Genomic DNA, 16517 nt, shown 5'->3' with positions numbered 1-16517 from the left:
CACTCTTCCCCCTCTCCTGGTCGCAGATGGTAGATCAAGGGCGGTGGGTAAAGGGGTTCAAACGCGACGCCTTGTTGTCGCGACAACGACGGTCACGAACAGGCGATACGAGGGCGATTCGATAGTTCACTGAAGATGTTTGTTTCAGGATGGTATACGGATCAATAAAGCGGCTCAAAACCTTTCACATAAGCCGCGGAAGCGAGTGGGGGCCCAGAGCAGTACTTTGCCACCAGAGGAGAAAGACACTGGGTGGTGGGTCGAATCATAGCTGGTTTTTCTGTTTTTCTGGAAGCTGAGTGGCTTCAGTTTCAAGGCGGGCAAGCTCACAGCATTAAGCGACACGAGAAACGAACCACGAAGGTGAGGCAGAAGGTGGGGAAGCGGAGAAAAAAGATGCTTCGAGCGAGAAGGTAGCGGGGTGGCCATAAACAAGAAAAAAAGTATTGCTAGTGGCTTAGCTCTGGTTAAGCCTGGTAAATTGCGTTAGCAATGGCCGCATGGCTACGCTTGTGTGGTTCGATAGTTTGGCTATAGAGCAGAGGTGGGCAACCTCATGAGGTCGACCTCAACCTCAAAATGACCTCAACCTCACGGAGTGAGGTGAGGTTGAGGTGAGGTCGGTGACAGCTCGAAATGTTTTGAGTGAGGTCACGAAATTGGACCTCAACCTCACGCGTGAGTTTGAGGTTGAGTGAGGTCGTCATTGTGTGAGGTCGAAATTGTGAGGTCCAGGCTTTTTGCTGTTGCCGCGGCTTTCTTCGAAGAGCGCCCCTTTTGACGTGGAGCTCGAGCGTACTGCCGCGGTGTGCCAGCCGGCTCTCGGTGTTTGGTTACCCCCCGTTCGGACGACCGGATGCCGCAGCCCCTGCCCAGCTTTCGGCATTCCACCGTAACGAGGACGCTTCCCTCTATTCTTCTTGGAAGGAGATATTTTTTTTTTGTTTACTTCACGAACTCCTCATGCCCCCCGCCCGCCACCCCCGTTTCCTCTGACTTGTTTTTGCCGATGCTTGCCGCCGGCTCAAACACCCAGGAGCGTGCAAAGCACATAACTCACGTTGACCCGCGGTGCTTTTGTCGGATGCCGCAAAGAAACAAGCAAACTAAAAAGTGAAGCAAACTGTCTTTGCGCAGACGGCGCGGAGCAGGACTGTTTGTCGTGTGCATGCCCGTTTCCAGGCGCTAACGTCACGGCTGCTGCCTTACATTCGATAAAGGACCCCGCTGTACATTACACGGAAACTTAACAGAAAATGGTGCAGCGAAATTGTTAGAGGACGTGATACTGACAGATAAAAAAAAAAAGGAAAACATGAACAAACCAGGAAAACCGGCACAATACCATCTGAGCATTTTATCGAAGTCCTCCCTTTCGAATTATATGTCATCGTTCTATATCCAGGTCCTGTAAATTTATATTCTTGTATTCTCCAAAACAACCTCTCTTTGGTCTTGTGCTGCTTGTTCCTTCTAACAGATTCACAGGTGGCCCCGAACAACTGCAATGGGATTAAGGTGTTAGCGTTCCGTATATAACCAACATAGCGGTAAAACATGCAAGAGGATGAAACGGACGGCACAGCTTATAAGACGCAGTGGTATACAGGAAAGAAGCCTGCACATGTTAACTATTTGCCGATAGAAGAGACGAAAAAAATATATGGGGCTTGCATACAGTGAAGCCCATTGAAAACAAAAAAAATGATTTCGCTCCGCTAAGCCCCTTGTTTCTCTCTCAAATTCTAGTGAAATCAAACAATGCAGGAGAAAGGAGGAGAGTAAGGGATTCTTAACTTCATAATATCAGGTTTCTCTTGAAATCTCTCATTCAGGCGCAGAAAAAAAAAAGAGAGAAAAGCGTTCTCCTGCATGTTTTTATGAGCTAGAAAGTATTGAGGTGGTTTCCGGCTCGACATTTTGGTGTCTAGACGGACGAATTGGTGTAGCGAACTGAGCGTGTCTCTTTTGTGCTCCCGTCTGCTCCAGACGGACAAATCAATGGGATGAAAATTTTTGTGGCCAGATGTCGGAATAATTTTTTCAGACATTTGTCTTTTTCTTTAAAAATCAATTTAGATATACGTGAATGAACCCAATTACATGCTAGCACTGAGGAATGCAGTACTAAGTCGATGTCTCAAACCTTCTATACGCTCTGGGAAGCGCAGCTCTCTTCTGTTTTTAGTGTGCGACATTTGTTATTACTTTCGTCAACATGGTATTTCTTTATATATATTTTCTTGTATGTCAATTAAGTTCGTACACTGTCGAAAAGAGAACAGGCTTCTTCCCTCACATTAGGCTCTTTCTTTGGCATCTTTTCAGAGGCCCATAGCACAACCCTCCTTTCCACTTACCGGCGCGGTCATTTAGTTTTTCTCTTTTTGCAAGTATTGAAAAGCGCGATGCAGTCTCTGGAAGCGGAGCCGACACACATACCCCACTGCCTTTGGTGTGTATTGGTGACAGTTCGGCATTCACTGCATGAGCAAAACCAGATGCCATGGAGACGGACGGCGAAGGGAGGAGCGCGCGCACAGCAGGGGGCGCGGTCCTTCCGGGCTGCTTGCTCGCCTCCTTTCTGTTGTTCTTGTCTTTATTTTACGTTTATGTGCTGTAACTATACGACACTAATGGGGAAACGGTTTCTCTAGATTCACGTACGGTGCATGCGGCGAAGCAGCTTCGTAGACAGCACCGTGCAATTTATTAGTTTAATCTTCAAAGGAAAACAGAAGCTCGTCTCAGAATTGTTGGCGAAATGGCATCCAGTATTCAGTTCAGACGCAGAAGTATTTATATCATGTGTGTGTGCGCGTGTGCGTGTGCGTGTGTGTGTGTTTTAGGCGGGTGGGAGTTGGACATTTTGCTCCGGCGGAATTTGACGGGCGAGCCAATGTTCGCGACAGCAAAGTGGTTCACGTTTAACCCTTTTTCCAAGCAGTTCCGACCCTTGTATTTTTTTTTAATGTAAGCGTGGTGTTCGAAAAAGCAATTACGCCGATTCTTGCTATACGCCACGGGATCACAGAATTATAAACAAACGTCCAGGAGTGGCCGGTCGGGACCTCTTAAGATAAACAGCATTCCTCTTGGAAATTTTCTGAAGGTTTATTCGGCGTTGGCCGAGTTTTATGATTAATTGGTGTTTTACTGTTTTTTGCTCTTTTGTTTGTTTTGTTGAGGATTTAGTCTTCACAAGTCGTTTCATGAGTGGCTATTATGGAAAATTTGTGCCCGTTAATATGACATCCGTTAATATGGAGGACCCGAATTATGGACAGTTTTCTGGGGCGAAGGTTTTTCAATGTATTTATGCCTCGTTAATATAGAAACTCGCTCTCTGAACAATGGACAGGGGATGAATGCACACAGCCTATTCGGCCCATGTATTTTTGTCTCGTTAATATGGACATCGTTTGAAAAAACCAGGGGAGTCCGAACGCAAGTTAAAGAAGGGTGCGCAGGCCGGGAACCTATGCGACAGCCGATACGGTCGATGCCTGAACGTGTCCTGTGGAGTTGGAAAGAACCAAAGCGGGCGTGTCGTCGTTTTAGGACGAGGGGGGGGGGGGGGGGGCAAGAGCGGAAAGTAAGGGAGGAGGAGGAGGAGAAAAGGAGGGTGGATGGCAGGGATCGTACACAGCAAACCGAGGGTCAGCTAACTAAGAAAGTCTGCAAAAGGAGGGCACCGGGAGATATCTGGGTGCAGCGGCAGCGCCGTAACTAAAGACCGTGGGCGGGAAAATAGCAACATGTGGTCGCAATAAATTCTGCTGAACGTGAACAGAAGAGAGGCCCGTAAAAGCGTAAGAAAGAAATAAGAAGAAGGAAGACAAGCGCCAAAATTGGGGGTGGGAACTGAAGTTTTTCTATCCCAGAACACAAAGTGTGTTCCATGAAGCCGTTAACGCTTTTCGGTCAGGGTTAAGACACACTCACGAAGTAGAGCGACAAAAGAAAGGCGACGAGCACGCAATCAGGACCGGGCGTCGCGTCCTGGAGGCCCTTCCTTCTCATGCTCCTGGTTTTTGTCACTGTTGCGCTGCCGAACTACCACATTTTGCAACACAGCGATCCGCATGTCGGCTTCGCCTTGAGTCAACGATGCGGCCTTGACAAGGTCTGAGCTCTTCGTAGTCAGCTAGCCGTCGTTCTAAAATGTACTTCAGCTTGCAGTGTTTGTTTCATAGGAACACATACAAACGGCACTGGAAAGGGCTGTTTGATAGCCCTCTGTATAGTAGCTTGCCAACTTGACTCCCTCAATTCCTTACAGAAACAGTACAAGGCAAGAAAGAGAATCAGAAGAACGGAAAGTCAGGGAGGTTAACTAGGAAAAAAGAGTGCAAAGAAGCAGGAACCTGTAACCCTCAACTTTAGTCTGACTTTTGGCATAGCGGGAGTTAAACGCAAAAGAATGGAGCTGAACTTAGGCGCGAAGCGGGAAATCTGTAAACACAAGCGGCAAAAGCCATCTCAGTCAATCCAAGCCATGAAAGACTGGACCAAAGTTCAACTAGGCCTCAGCCTCGCCAGGTCGACGGTATACCATCTTAAGAGAACTTCTTGTTGGGCTAGTTGGTGTCTATTCATTATAAGTTAAAGGCGCCAAAACAACACGCACACACACAAGAAAAGAAGAACGGGCGCTCTGTCCCGTTCTTTTTTTCTTGTGTGTGTGCGTGTTGTTTTGGCGCCTTTATAATGTATATCATCTATATATACTACAGGACTCCGATAACTCAACGTCGGCATCGCAACGAAAGCCACAGTCCGACAGCGCCCAGTACAGTTCGAAGAAATGGAGTCAGCCTTGTTAATGTGGTTCGGGAATGTGCACGCGAATGGTGCTGTCGTGAGCGACGAAATGCTTCAAACGAAGGCTCGCTGCCTCGGCAACATTATGAGTGCTTCTTCTCCTCCGTCTTGATAGGTTTTACCTGTGATGACTTACAGAATCTTAGTTCAGTAAAAGAGAGGGATGTTTACTGAGAAATATTATTCTACGCTCTGTCTAGGCGTTACTGACTTCAGCTACTCAAGAGGATGGCTGACAAGGTTTAAGAACAGACATGACGTTTCGGGTCGACGGATCTATGGAGAAGAGGGTAGCATCGATATCTCGGCTGTGTTTATATACCCAAATTAATTGAAACAGTAGCCGTTAATTATAAATTTTTTCTCAGTTATATACTTTTCGTTTTTATTCAGAGTCGCTTTATGGACAGCTTTGGTCGGAAACCAAAGCGTCCGTACTAAAGAGGCACGAATGTATTCCTATTTTTTCCTAATTTAATGTATTCTGTCGCAAAACAATGTACAGTGAATTAAAAAAAAAGCTCGGCAATCATCATTTTTTTTTTCGAATTAAGAAAAAGAGCAAGGATGGAAGCTTGGGCGAGTTGGTGTCGGTTTTCTTGCCTCATAGCGCTAAACAGACAGGGACACATCCAGACATACTGGACGGGCGATAAAAAAAAGCGCCCGTCCCGTGTGTCTCGCTATGTCCCTGTCTGTTTAGCGCTATGTGGCAAGAAAAGAAAAAGAGCATATCGTCATTGTTGTCGTCGTCACTAGGGTCAACAGCATTTGGCTTTTCAGTTTATAGTAAGAACTGGCTTGTTTTATTTCTAATACGAATCTTATTCACGTGGGTCAGATGAGATAAACTCTTTGTATTGCATTATAGGAACGTTGTACCCATATAGGCCTTAAATTGAAACCGACCACAAAAGGGTAGGCGAGGAGGGGGAGAGGATTGCCACTTTAGCTAGTGTAGAGTTGGACATGTAGTGTCCGGAGTTTTTCTGCTTTTATCCGGGATATTAATTGTTGTATAAAATTGGGAGTAAAATACAGCCTTCATACGACAAAATTCTGGCTGCCTATATGCCCTAGGATTACCGAGAAATGTATATTAGCTTTAAGTTGCGGTTTAATTTAATGATTCTTTTTTTTTGAGGTCGAGCGCCCGACCTCAACCTCACACTTTGAGTTTGAGGTGAGGTTGAGTGAGGTCGCCAATGGTCACCTGAAAAGTGAGGTGAGGTCGCCTGGGGGACCTCAACCTCAATTGATGAGGTTGAGGTTGAGTGAGGTCGCCAAATATTTTTTGAGTTTGAGGTGAGGTCGGGGTTTTTGAGGTCAAATGCCCACCTCTGCTATAGAGTAACACATGACACACAATGGTTACGACTGTTCTTTCGGCGATTCTTCAGCTCATTGCGGCGTTCCTGCGCAGTCATGTGTTCATCAGTAGCCGACGAGGTGGAAGCACTCGGAGAGCTAGAACGTAGTCGCCAAGCTTCATCTTGTGCACGACGCTTAGCACGACGCTTAGCATGACGTTCTTCACGTTCTTCCACTGTATCTTGTCCACGTTGTCGCTTCCTTGTCGCAGCTGGTCGTCGACACCTCTCTTTAGCAGCCTGCTTAGCAAAGCAGTCACGGCGAGGCCGAATCAACGGCGGACCATCTGTTGGCAGCGCGCGGAGCTTTAGCGCTGTGCGCCGACGGTGCTGTCATCTCGCGGAGCTCGGCTGTTCAAGGTCAAGCGTGACGTCCGCCGAGGATACACGACGGCTCGAAACCTGGCGCAGTATTGCTATCGCCATAAAAACGGAGAGTATGTGGTGGTTAGTTGAACGGCAGTGTTGTAGGCAAAGGTGACAAAGGGGAGTAAAGAGTCGCAGTTGTAATGAAGGTGGATGTATGTGGACAGCATGTCAGAAAGGGTGCGATGAAAGCGTTCTGTGAGGCCATTAGTCTGACGTTGGTGAGCGGACGTAGTTTTGTGCACCGTGCCCGAAGCTTAAAACACTTCTGCAGGCACGGAGGAGAAGAACTACTTGCCACGATCATTGAGGCGGACACGAGGTGCGCCGTGGCGAAGAAGTACGGTGCGGAGAAAGAATTTGGCGATTTCAGAAGCGGAGCCGGTACGAAGAACTGCGGTCTCAGCGGTCTACTGCAGTAACGGCTCAGCGGTTACTGCAGTAACCGCTGCAGTGGTGTATAGACCCCTGCAGGTCAAGAACAGGGGTCTATACAAGTCGATGTCGACAACTTCGAAAGGTGTGAAAGGACACTGGAGAGGTTTCAAGAGACCGGCCGGAGGTGAGGTAGCCCGCTTGCGTTTTTGTCATCTTTATCTGTACATATTATTTATCATCGGTCAGCTCGTCTGAAGAAGCCGAAGTGGAATGAATCGCTGCTGGATCTGCTGGTCTGTCAATAGGTGCTTCGTCCCGTCTCACAGTATTAATAAAATGGCACTACTGGTATTTTTCGTAAAAAATGATCATGTAGACGACGCTATCGTGGTTTAGGCGACCAGTTCTAGGCGCTGTCATGATTCTGGTCTGTGTCCGGGTGTTACGGCGCCAGGTCCATATGATGAAGTGAACGAAAGGTGAATTTATACAATATTGACAGTCTTGGTATATTTACAATATCTACAACTATACCCGCACGGGGGCCGACAGTTACTAGCTTCACGCGACTGTCTTCGTGCAGCGACGGCCAGGAAGACGCCGACACGTCCACTCCAGGCGCGCAGCACTGCCCGCGACGACTCTCACGACGGTCTCGACGGGTCTGGCCGACCACCGGTTGAGCGCCTTCTTTTATAGGGGCAGAAAGCCGTTGTCTTCAAACTGTCCAATCCGGATGCTGTAGTTGGCCGCGGGCCAATAGGCCCAATAACGAGGGTACTGGGTTCCCGCCGCGGGGCGAACCGTAAACCCGAAGCGGTGGCCTTGTGGTGGAGCATCCGCCTCTCATTCGGGAGGTACCAGGTTCGAACCCTGGTGCTGCCGGTCACCCACCGGTTTTTCAATGGGTACAAGCTTTCACCCGGCCTGGTGCTCGGCTCTCCTGGGATGAAATTTTTGGGACAAGGGGTCACGGCCCAAATAGTTGCGCCGATGTGGCAGTGATCCGTTCCGCCATCGGAGAACAGTAAGTCCGCCTGGCGCGACAAAAGCCCATTATGTGGCCCTTCTTTTTAGGACTGCTGCAGCTGAGGCTCTAAGGGAGCACTTTAGTTGAGGCTCAAAGGAAGTACCTTTGCAAGACAAACTGAACCACCTTTGCAGGCTGCGAGGTTCGAAACTGGGTTGGCCCACTGCGGAGGAGGGGCGCGCAGCGGGGTTTACGAAGAAATAGGAGAGGAGCGCGCGCCGTCGTGACACCGGCGGTCGTGGAGGCGCCAGAATGTCTGGCCTCTGCTTCGACAAGCTGAGACACGGCCAACGCTGAGGCTTCTCCTAAGTGCGCTTGTGTGTTGCGGTGCAGCACCGGGCTTGTAAGCGGGTCTCAGGCGTTCGCCAGCGCCCGCTTGACTGCAGGGACCGCGGGAACCACGGCTAAAAGCCCGATCATAACAGCGCCGCAACACCATTTTTACACATGGAATGCAGCAAAGGCAACTGAACGTGCTTTCAAGTGCGATTTGTCTTTTTTCTTTAACTTTCCTAATAAAAGGGCCACAGTAGCAAAATTAGAAATGTCTGTTTTCTATTGCGTCTTATCCTTGACATGCGCCCAGCATTAAAAATCTCATCGTTCCTGCTAAGGGCAATGGTAATGGCTCAAACTGCACTGATTTTTTAATTTTGCTTTTCTTACAGAAAACGTATCACCGTGGACATACAGCCTGGACCTACACCTGATGTGGTCGTATATGAGATGGACAACGGTAGATAAATCGTATTTTGGTTTACTACAATAATGCGCGCCGCTTTCTTGCTCTCGCATTTTGCAGTATTGCTTTAAACACTTGCTTCTTTTTTTCTCCCCATCTGCCCGTTTATGTATTGCAACGGTAGTGCAGTGAAAAAACACTGACATCCTGCCTTGTTGGTGACCAGCTCTGTAGAAGTTCGGTGGAGCCGCAAAAGAAGACATAAAACGTGCTCTATGTCGTGCACGTATATTCGCAATTTGAAAAACACAAGTACACGCTCTTAACTCTTAACACAGCTCTGCTACTGCCTTCCTCGATGGAATGAATTTTCGGTCAAATTTGTGGAACAAATGGGCCAATGGTTCGTAATGCACGTTAAAAACGAAAATGGTCTTCTTACGAAGCGTTATCACTGGAATGGTAAATATGCAGCAACGTTCTGTCACAGGGGGAAGAAGCCCTTTGTTCCATCAACGGTCCCACGAATTTTATTGGCACGTGAATGCAAGATGCATGTGATAATTCAGTGACCAAATTTTTAAGCGCAAATATTTTAAGTTGACAGACGTGTACAGCATGGTACCTTTTTATTTATTTTACAATATTGCACGACACGTTGGCACTAGCAGGAGGCGAATGAAACGCAAAAATAACACGAAGTAACCATAAGAATATTGAGTGTCACGGAAAGGAGGAAACAGGTATCATCAAATATAAGATAAGAATTCATAAATATTGTTTCGCTGAAGCTTTTGACATGTGCTATCTAGAAAATAGTTTGCACTTTTCGAAGTTGGTTGAATGGCTGAGGGAGCGTGTTCTAGTCGAAAATGACTTAGATGAAAATGTATATTTATATTCGTTCGTTCTAACAAAATGTGGTTGCGAGGGGTGTTCAATTGAGTGGCGGGTCTTTTTAGCCCTATAAATACATGATTAAATAGGGGGCGCCTATTCCGAATTGACCTGTTATTATGTTATGGAGGAATCGAGTGAGGTGAATGTTTCTTTTTCCTTTTAGCACGTGAATAAGTGGAATGTTAGTTTGCATATGATTTGCGGATAGTAAGATATTGTGCCTTTATGAAAAATGAAGCGGATTGTTTTTTCTTTTGAATAAGCTCTAATTTATAAAACCTTCTTGTTTTAACGTGAGGATTCCGCGTAGCACAAGTATATTAGGCGTTTGATGAAAGGAAAGTTTTTTTTTAGGCAAAAATCGTTATAGGGCAAGGAGTCCCGTTTATATTTCTGCCTGGAGAGGAAATGTTTCGTGAACACAATCGAGAAAATATGAGCGCTTCAGGTTAGGCGGTTCTTAAGAGGGAATATTAGTTCCTAGTTAAGGGGAATCCCCCAGGGTGGAGTAAATTTTGTAATAATGCAGTGATTACTTATTAACATCCGTCTAAGCGCAGGCATACGGTTATAAAGGAATGCTATAGAGCTTTTTCAGACAAATCGTAGTTAAAGAGAAACTCGTCCTGGTCGGGAGCTCGAACCCAGGATCACCATCTCTTCGGGGAAATAGCTCTACTAACTGAGCTAATCATGAAAGTTAGCAGACAGTAGGGCGCGAGCGGATCGAAGAAAGGAATTATAGTATTTATAGCAAAACGCATCGACACACTGCAACTTCTCTTGGCACCTTCCCGTAGCCGGACGCCCGCTTCGGCCTCGTACACATCGATATTGTCGGTTCCGTCCCTCCCTGCGGCTCCACCGCTACCTGTTAACCTGCAGTGACAGATTCACGAGATGGCCTGAAGCGATGCCCCATCTGGACATAACGGCAGAGTTGATCGCAAGAGGGCTCATCAAACTCTGGATAAGCCACTACGGTGTTCCTTCCACCATTACGACTGATCGTGGTCGTCAGTTTGACTCAGCATTATTTGCCAACCTATCTTTGCTCCTCGGCGTCGGCCACATAAGGACGACCTCTTACCACCCGATTTCCAACGGTGTCATTGATCGTTTTCACCCGTAGTTGTAAGTTTCACTTATGGCGCTCACCTTGTCTTCACCGTGGATTGAGCGCCTACCCTTCTTCCTGCTTGGTCTCCGCACCGCACTTTACAGTGACTCCTCTACCTGTGCAGCAGAGCTAACGTTGGCACAGCTATCCGTGTCCTGGCGAATTCTTTGAGCCCTCATCACCCACGGATGCTGATGAGCGCTGTCGTTACACCACGTCAGTGCCAGTATTCTCATCATGTCCACTCCACCCCCCCTACTTTCAGCGGGGCACTCACGTCATCGTTCGCCACGATGCCGTACGCCCAATCTTACGGCCATCATACGATGGCCCATTTCAGGAGTTCCGGCGTGCTCTTAGGCACTTTCTTCTGCTCATCAACGGCCGGAAGGATGCGATATCCGTTGACCGCTTCAGACCTGCCCATCTTGACTCCGACGCCATCGAGGTCCGGCCACAGAAGACGAAGGCAATTCCCAGCAGCCTGCCAAACACGCGCAGATTGGATTTTGTGGCTGCTCAATTGAATGCCGGCGGCCTGAATGCCGCCTGGCTTAGCGGGTCCTGATAGTTGTGGAGACCCGATAACGACTTGGGTGTCTGACGCATCCAGAATAAACGAAATTATTTTGCTTCTGAGAAAGCTGTATAGATTTCCTTTGTAGCTGCTCTCCAGCATCAACACGCAAACAACAAAGTTTGCTGTTCAGTTTTTGGACGCATTTCAACCGCTCTTGGCGGCATTGCAATAATTCACAATGGCGCAACAAACTAACCCCACCTCTGTGACGATGCACTTGCGCCGCAGTGTAGTGATGCAATGGAATGCCCGAGGCCTGCGTGGTCGACTGAGTGACTTCAGACAGCGGGTACAAAAGTACCGCTTTCCTGTGATTGTGATCTGTGAGCCCAATATGCCGGCTGCTTTCCACATTTCTGGGTATGTTCTGCTATGGTCTAGAGAAGCAGACGAAACAAGCAAAGTGCTGGTATGTGTACGCCAAGACATTGCGCACGTCCGCCATGCTCTACAGCCCCACAACACGAACCACTACATTTGTTTGACGTTAACCCTGAAAGGACGAGTATGTTCTGTAATTGGCGCTTATATTTCACCGAGGGATGGCTTGGACAAATCATATCTATTTTCAACAATCCAGTGTTGTGCAGCTCCTCGTATTATTGTGGGGGACTTTAATGCTCACTACTCCCAGTGGGGTAGTGCCATAATGAGCAATGGAGGAGGAGACCTGGTAGACTTTATGCACACGCAAGATCTCGTCAATATAAACGACGGCTCACCGACGTTTCTACGCGGAACAACCTACAGCAGCTGTTTGGATGTGGCGTTTGTTTCCAGAAGCCTCCATCCCTCCGTTTCTTGGTGTAGTGATGCGGAAACACATGGGAGTGATCACATACCAACGTACATATGCATCAAGTGGTTTGCACCTGCCACTTCACCTCGTGTTCAATACACAGACTGGCCCGCCTTTAGGGCAGCGGTGGAGACTTCCAGCGTGGGCCTCCAGTCCCCATCTCAAATAGAAGGACTCATTACTTACTCTCTCAGTGAGAACACTCGCTATGTTTGTGTGCCGGTGTCAGTGTCCAGCATCGACGTGGAATTCGAGCGGCTTCGCGCGATCCGTCGGCGGTCTGAAAGGATGTACAGAAGAACGAAATCCGCGCAAGATCTCGAACTTTCTCGCCGAGCTAAACGACAAGTTTTGCGCCACCTGGAGAGGTTAGGACGACAACGTTGGAGACAGTTCTGCTCATCACTGGATCCCCGTAAGCCCCTGTCGCGTATCTGGCATGTTGCGAGAAGCTTGCGCACACCTCCGCGAGAAAGGCACCCTTTTCGTGCCCTGGCCCTTTATCAACGCCGCAATGAAGTTGACGTAGCTGAAGATTTTTGTAAAATGGTTGTGGGCACAAACCAGGCACAGTTACCAATTTCAGAGGTTTTTGCACCACCTTCGCCGAATGATCAATACGACGTGCCCTTTACAATAGCTGAATTAGACGCCGCTCTTGCTTCTTGTCGGCATTCATCTGCACCTGGTCCTGACGGGATTACTTATCCAACCTTATCAAACCTAGGCAAGGATGGTAGAACTGCACTACTTAATTATTTCAATGATATATGGGCTTCTAGTACTGTCCCTGAACACTGGAAAATTAGCCGCCTGGTTGCTCTTTTGAAGCCTGGAAAGCCTCCTCTCGAACTTACCTGATACCGGCCAGTTGCCCTAGCAAGCTGTTTTGGAAAAGTTATTGAGCGCATGGTGCTGACAAGACTTGAGTGGTATCTAGAAAGTAATGATCTTTATCCGAATATGATGACTGGATTTCGCCGCGGACGCTCTTCCATTGACAGCGTCATCGACCTTGTGGCGACAGTAGAACACGAAAAGCGTCACCGTCGACTAGTAGCTGCTGTCTTTTTAGATATAAAGGGAGCTTACGACAACGTCCTCCATGAAGCTATTCTTGATGTACTTGACGACGTGGGAGTTAGTGGCCGGCTGTACTTGTGGATTGTAAGCTATCTCAGCGGCCGCTCTGTTTACATGACTACGCCTGAAGGAGATACTGTACCCGCTTTCAGGTCGGTCGTGGAGTTCCACAGGGAGGAGTTCTCAGCCCAACTTTATTTAACGTTGCGCTAATTGGCCTGGTAAGTGAACTGCCAACTAACATCCATATAAGTGCATATGCTGACGACATTTGCATCTAGGCCTCTGGTTCGACGCGCCCACAACTACGTGCGAGACTGCAACGAGCTGTGTCATCAACATCGATGTACTTACGGCGTCAAGGTTTATTTTTAGCGGCAGAAAAGTGTGCAGTGATCGCGTTTACGGGAAAATGTGTCAGCCGCTATCCGATTACCCTTCATGGAGTCGTAATACCATACGTCTCCAGGCACAGATTCTTGGGAGTATTTATTGACCACCGACTATCTTGATCGAAACATATTGCTATGGTGAAGAAAAGGCTAATTAATTTTTGCCATGTACTTCGTTACATAGCTGGCATGAAATGTTGTCCAACTGAGTGCTTCTTAATACGGCTTTACGAGGCTCTGTTTGTTGGCTACATCCGGTACAGTCTCCCAGTACTCTCTAGTGTGAGCATTTTCTGCTTGCGGACTTTAGAGAGCGTGCAAGCGCAGGCACTGAAAATATGCCTCGGACTGGCCAGGTGCACCTCTAACAAAGGTGCAATTGAAGAGGCACATGCTCGCCCAATGTCCGTATACTTGTCACACGAACCACTTCGTGTATATTTACGAGCACTTACAAGACACCGTTTTCACCCACTCAGCAAGATTCTGGATGAGAGGCCGGACTGCAGTTTTACAAGTGCATTCCGCTGCCATCAGTCGCAAGTACCGACAGGGTATGCCCTCCCATATCGTCCCACCCAACCACCATGGATGATGGATAAACCTTTGGTGCACCTTCGTGTTCCCGGAATACTAAAGAAATCAATGGTACCAATTAGTGGACTCAAACAACTTACTCTGGCACACATCTGGTCAGAATATCCCAATTATATTCACGTATACACCGATGGATCTGTGTCAGCATAGGCATCCGCTGCAGCTGTGGTGTGGTCATACCAGCTCAGAAAACGACTCTGCATTTCCTTTCGGGACATACCTCTACATCAACCGCTGCCGAACTTGTAGCCATTCGGGAATCTATTCGCTACATATGTGGGAAACCACCTCAACAATGGTGTATATTCACGGACTCGAAGACTGCATTACAAATTTTGGAAAACTTCTTACGCCACACTGCCTATCAGTCCCTGGCACTAAACATTTTGGAGCTCATCACATCTGCCCAGCGGAAAGGCCACATGATAATGTTTCAATGGATTCCTGCCCACTGCGGCCTCCATGGGAATGAGCAGGCCGATGTTGAAGCGAAAAGCGCACTCATCAATGGCTTCCAAACAGCTGTGCCTTTTTCAAGAGCGGATACGACGTGTCTTCGAAAGAGTTGTATGAATATTGCTACAGCAGCTTACTGGGCTCAACCAGACGCCCGACACATCCGTCTAAGAAGGCTCGATCGAACATTTAAATTTATTATTCCGCGTGATATTCCGCGTCATCAGGCATGCTTGATACATAGACTTCGTTTAAACGCGGCTTGCACGAGCAAGTACTTACATTTAATTGGACAGATGGACTCACCGGAACGGCGCTTGGCAGGACAAGGGGAAGGGCGTCCAGGCAGTGCGGGCTCTTCGCCGTTATTTGAGCGCCAGCGGACTTGATTCGCGCTTGTAAAGCAAGCTGCTGTGTCTGCATATATATTTCATATGCCTTCTCCCACATCGTCACCCATCATGACCTTCTTTCTTCTCTCCTTCCCCTTCCCCAGTGCAGAGTAGCAGGCCAGATTTGAATTATTCGGGCCAAACTCTCTGCCTTTTCCTTTCAATAAATCCATCTATCTCTTCCTTTGTAGCCGCATGGCTATGCTTAGGCGGATACCAGTGAGATAACTTCATATTTCAACAGTGAGTCCTGTATACTTATAATGTGGAACCTCTCGAATATAGCGGTTTGAATGACTACTGGAAAGAAGTAGCATTTTTCGTGTGCTCTCCAGAAGAGTGGTTTTATGTCTGTTTAATCCTTTTTTTTTTTTGCACTCATCATTGCGCACGCATTACAGATAAAGGGCATGAACACAAGGCCTATTTCTTCTACATTGACTACAATTGCATGCTTCACGATTTTTACCACAACGGAAAGCGAGGTAAGACATTGAACTATTGGTAGTCCGATGAAACAGTCCCCTCACATTTGCTGATTTGTAACATAAAAAAATATAAACGTCAGAGAGCTGTAGTACTATCTCAATAAAGGCGTTGAAGCATTGCTTTCTTTGTCACCTCTGCCACCTTACTTACTCCTCCGGTCAGTCAGAATGTGTGCAGAAAACACAAGAAAACATGAGAAATTTATAGACATCGGAAGAAATGTATTCTGAAAAACCAGTACTAGGTTTTATCGCAGACGATACATATTGCAAATCGTCTTTTACAATCGGCGTTGGCTTTTTACTGGTCATAACCTGGTCTGCGGCTCTGGATATCTCTATTTTAGGCTCATTTTCTGAAAGTTACTTTATTATGATATCAATGTTTTCTGGTCTTGCAGAGTGTGTGATGTGGGCGCAACCGGATATTGTTGAGAATCTTCCACAAATATGCACCGATAAGTACCTCGAGTACTGCAACACCAAAAAGATTGTCTATGACAAGGAATCTTGCGGTGAATTTATGGATTTCGACTAGGTACACCCTTCACCAGCTACTCCCTGGTATCCTGCGAGGTAATTCACAGGGTGATATGAAAACAAATAGCCAATCAATCAATAAATGTGCTCTCCTTTAAGTGCCTGCCAATGTGATCATTCCTTCCACCTGTTCCTAGATTCATAGTCATAGTTCGCGGCCTCATGAGAAGGTGCGGGTGAAGTCACAGATGGGTGAATTTGCTTTTAAGCTCCCGCTGATAAAAAATCCAGGATTCATTAAATAAACCAGATTACCTGGCTGTTTACTTCAGTATCTGATTCAAATGGTCGGCCCTCAACACGTGCTGGTTAAATAGAATATAAAGGAAGCATGTAATCAATCAATCAATCAGTCAATCAATCAATCAATTAATCAATCAATCAATCAATCAATCAGTCAATCAATCAATCAATGTTTATTTAATGTGCGCAGGAATAGCCATGTGGTATTGGTGCTGCAGCAAAAATAAAAAAAATGCACACACAAGTTTTACCCACTCAGATAGAACACAAATAAAGA

The 16517-nt window shown here is 47.2% G+C and overlaps 1 protein-coding gene across 1 annotated transcript in view; it reads left to right on the top strand.

The window, feature by feature from the left end:
• Positions 1-16092, top strand: part of LOC146193353 (uncharacterized) — a 28589-nt gene extending 12497 nt beyond the window's left edge. The window contains exons 3-5 of the mRNA XM_084600084.1: positions 8637-8704; positions 15371-15454; positions 15859-16092. Coding sequence (XP_084456210.1) covers positions 8637-8704; positions 15371-15454; positions 15859-15995 — 289 coding nt within the window. The 3' untranslated portion in view covers positions 15996-16092. The remainder of the gene's footprint in view (positions 1-8636; positions 8705-15370; positions 15455-15858) is intronic.
• The last annotated feature ends 425 nt before the right edge of the window (positions 16093-16517 follow it).

The sequence above is a fragment of the Amblyomma maculatum genome, chromosome 4 (genome assembly GCF_055883805.1).
Source record: "Amblyomma maculatum isolate TAMU_Amacu chromosome 4, ASM5588380v1, whole genome shotgun sequence".
In the NCBI taxonomy this organism is placed as follows: Eukaryota; Metazoa; Arthropoda; class Arachnida; order Ixodida; family Ixodidae; genus Amblyomma; species Amblyomma maculatum.
This window is presented reverse-complemented; position numbering and strand designations above follow the sequence as displayed.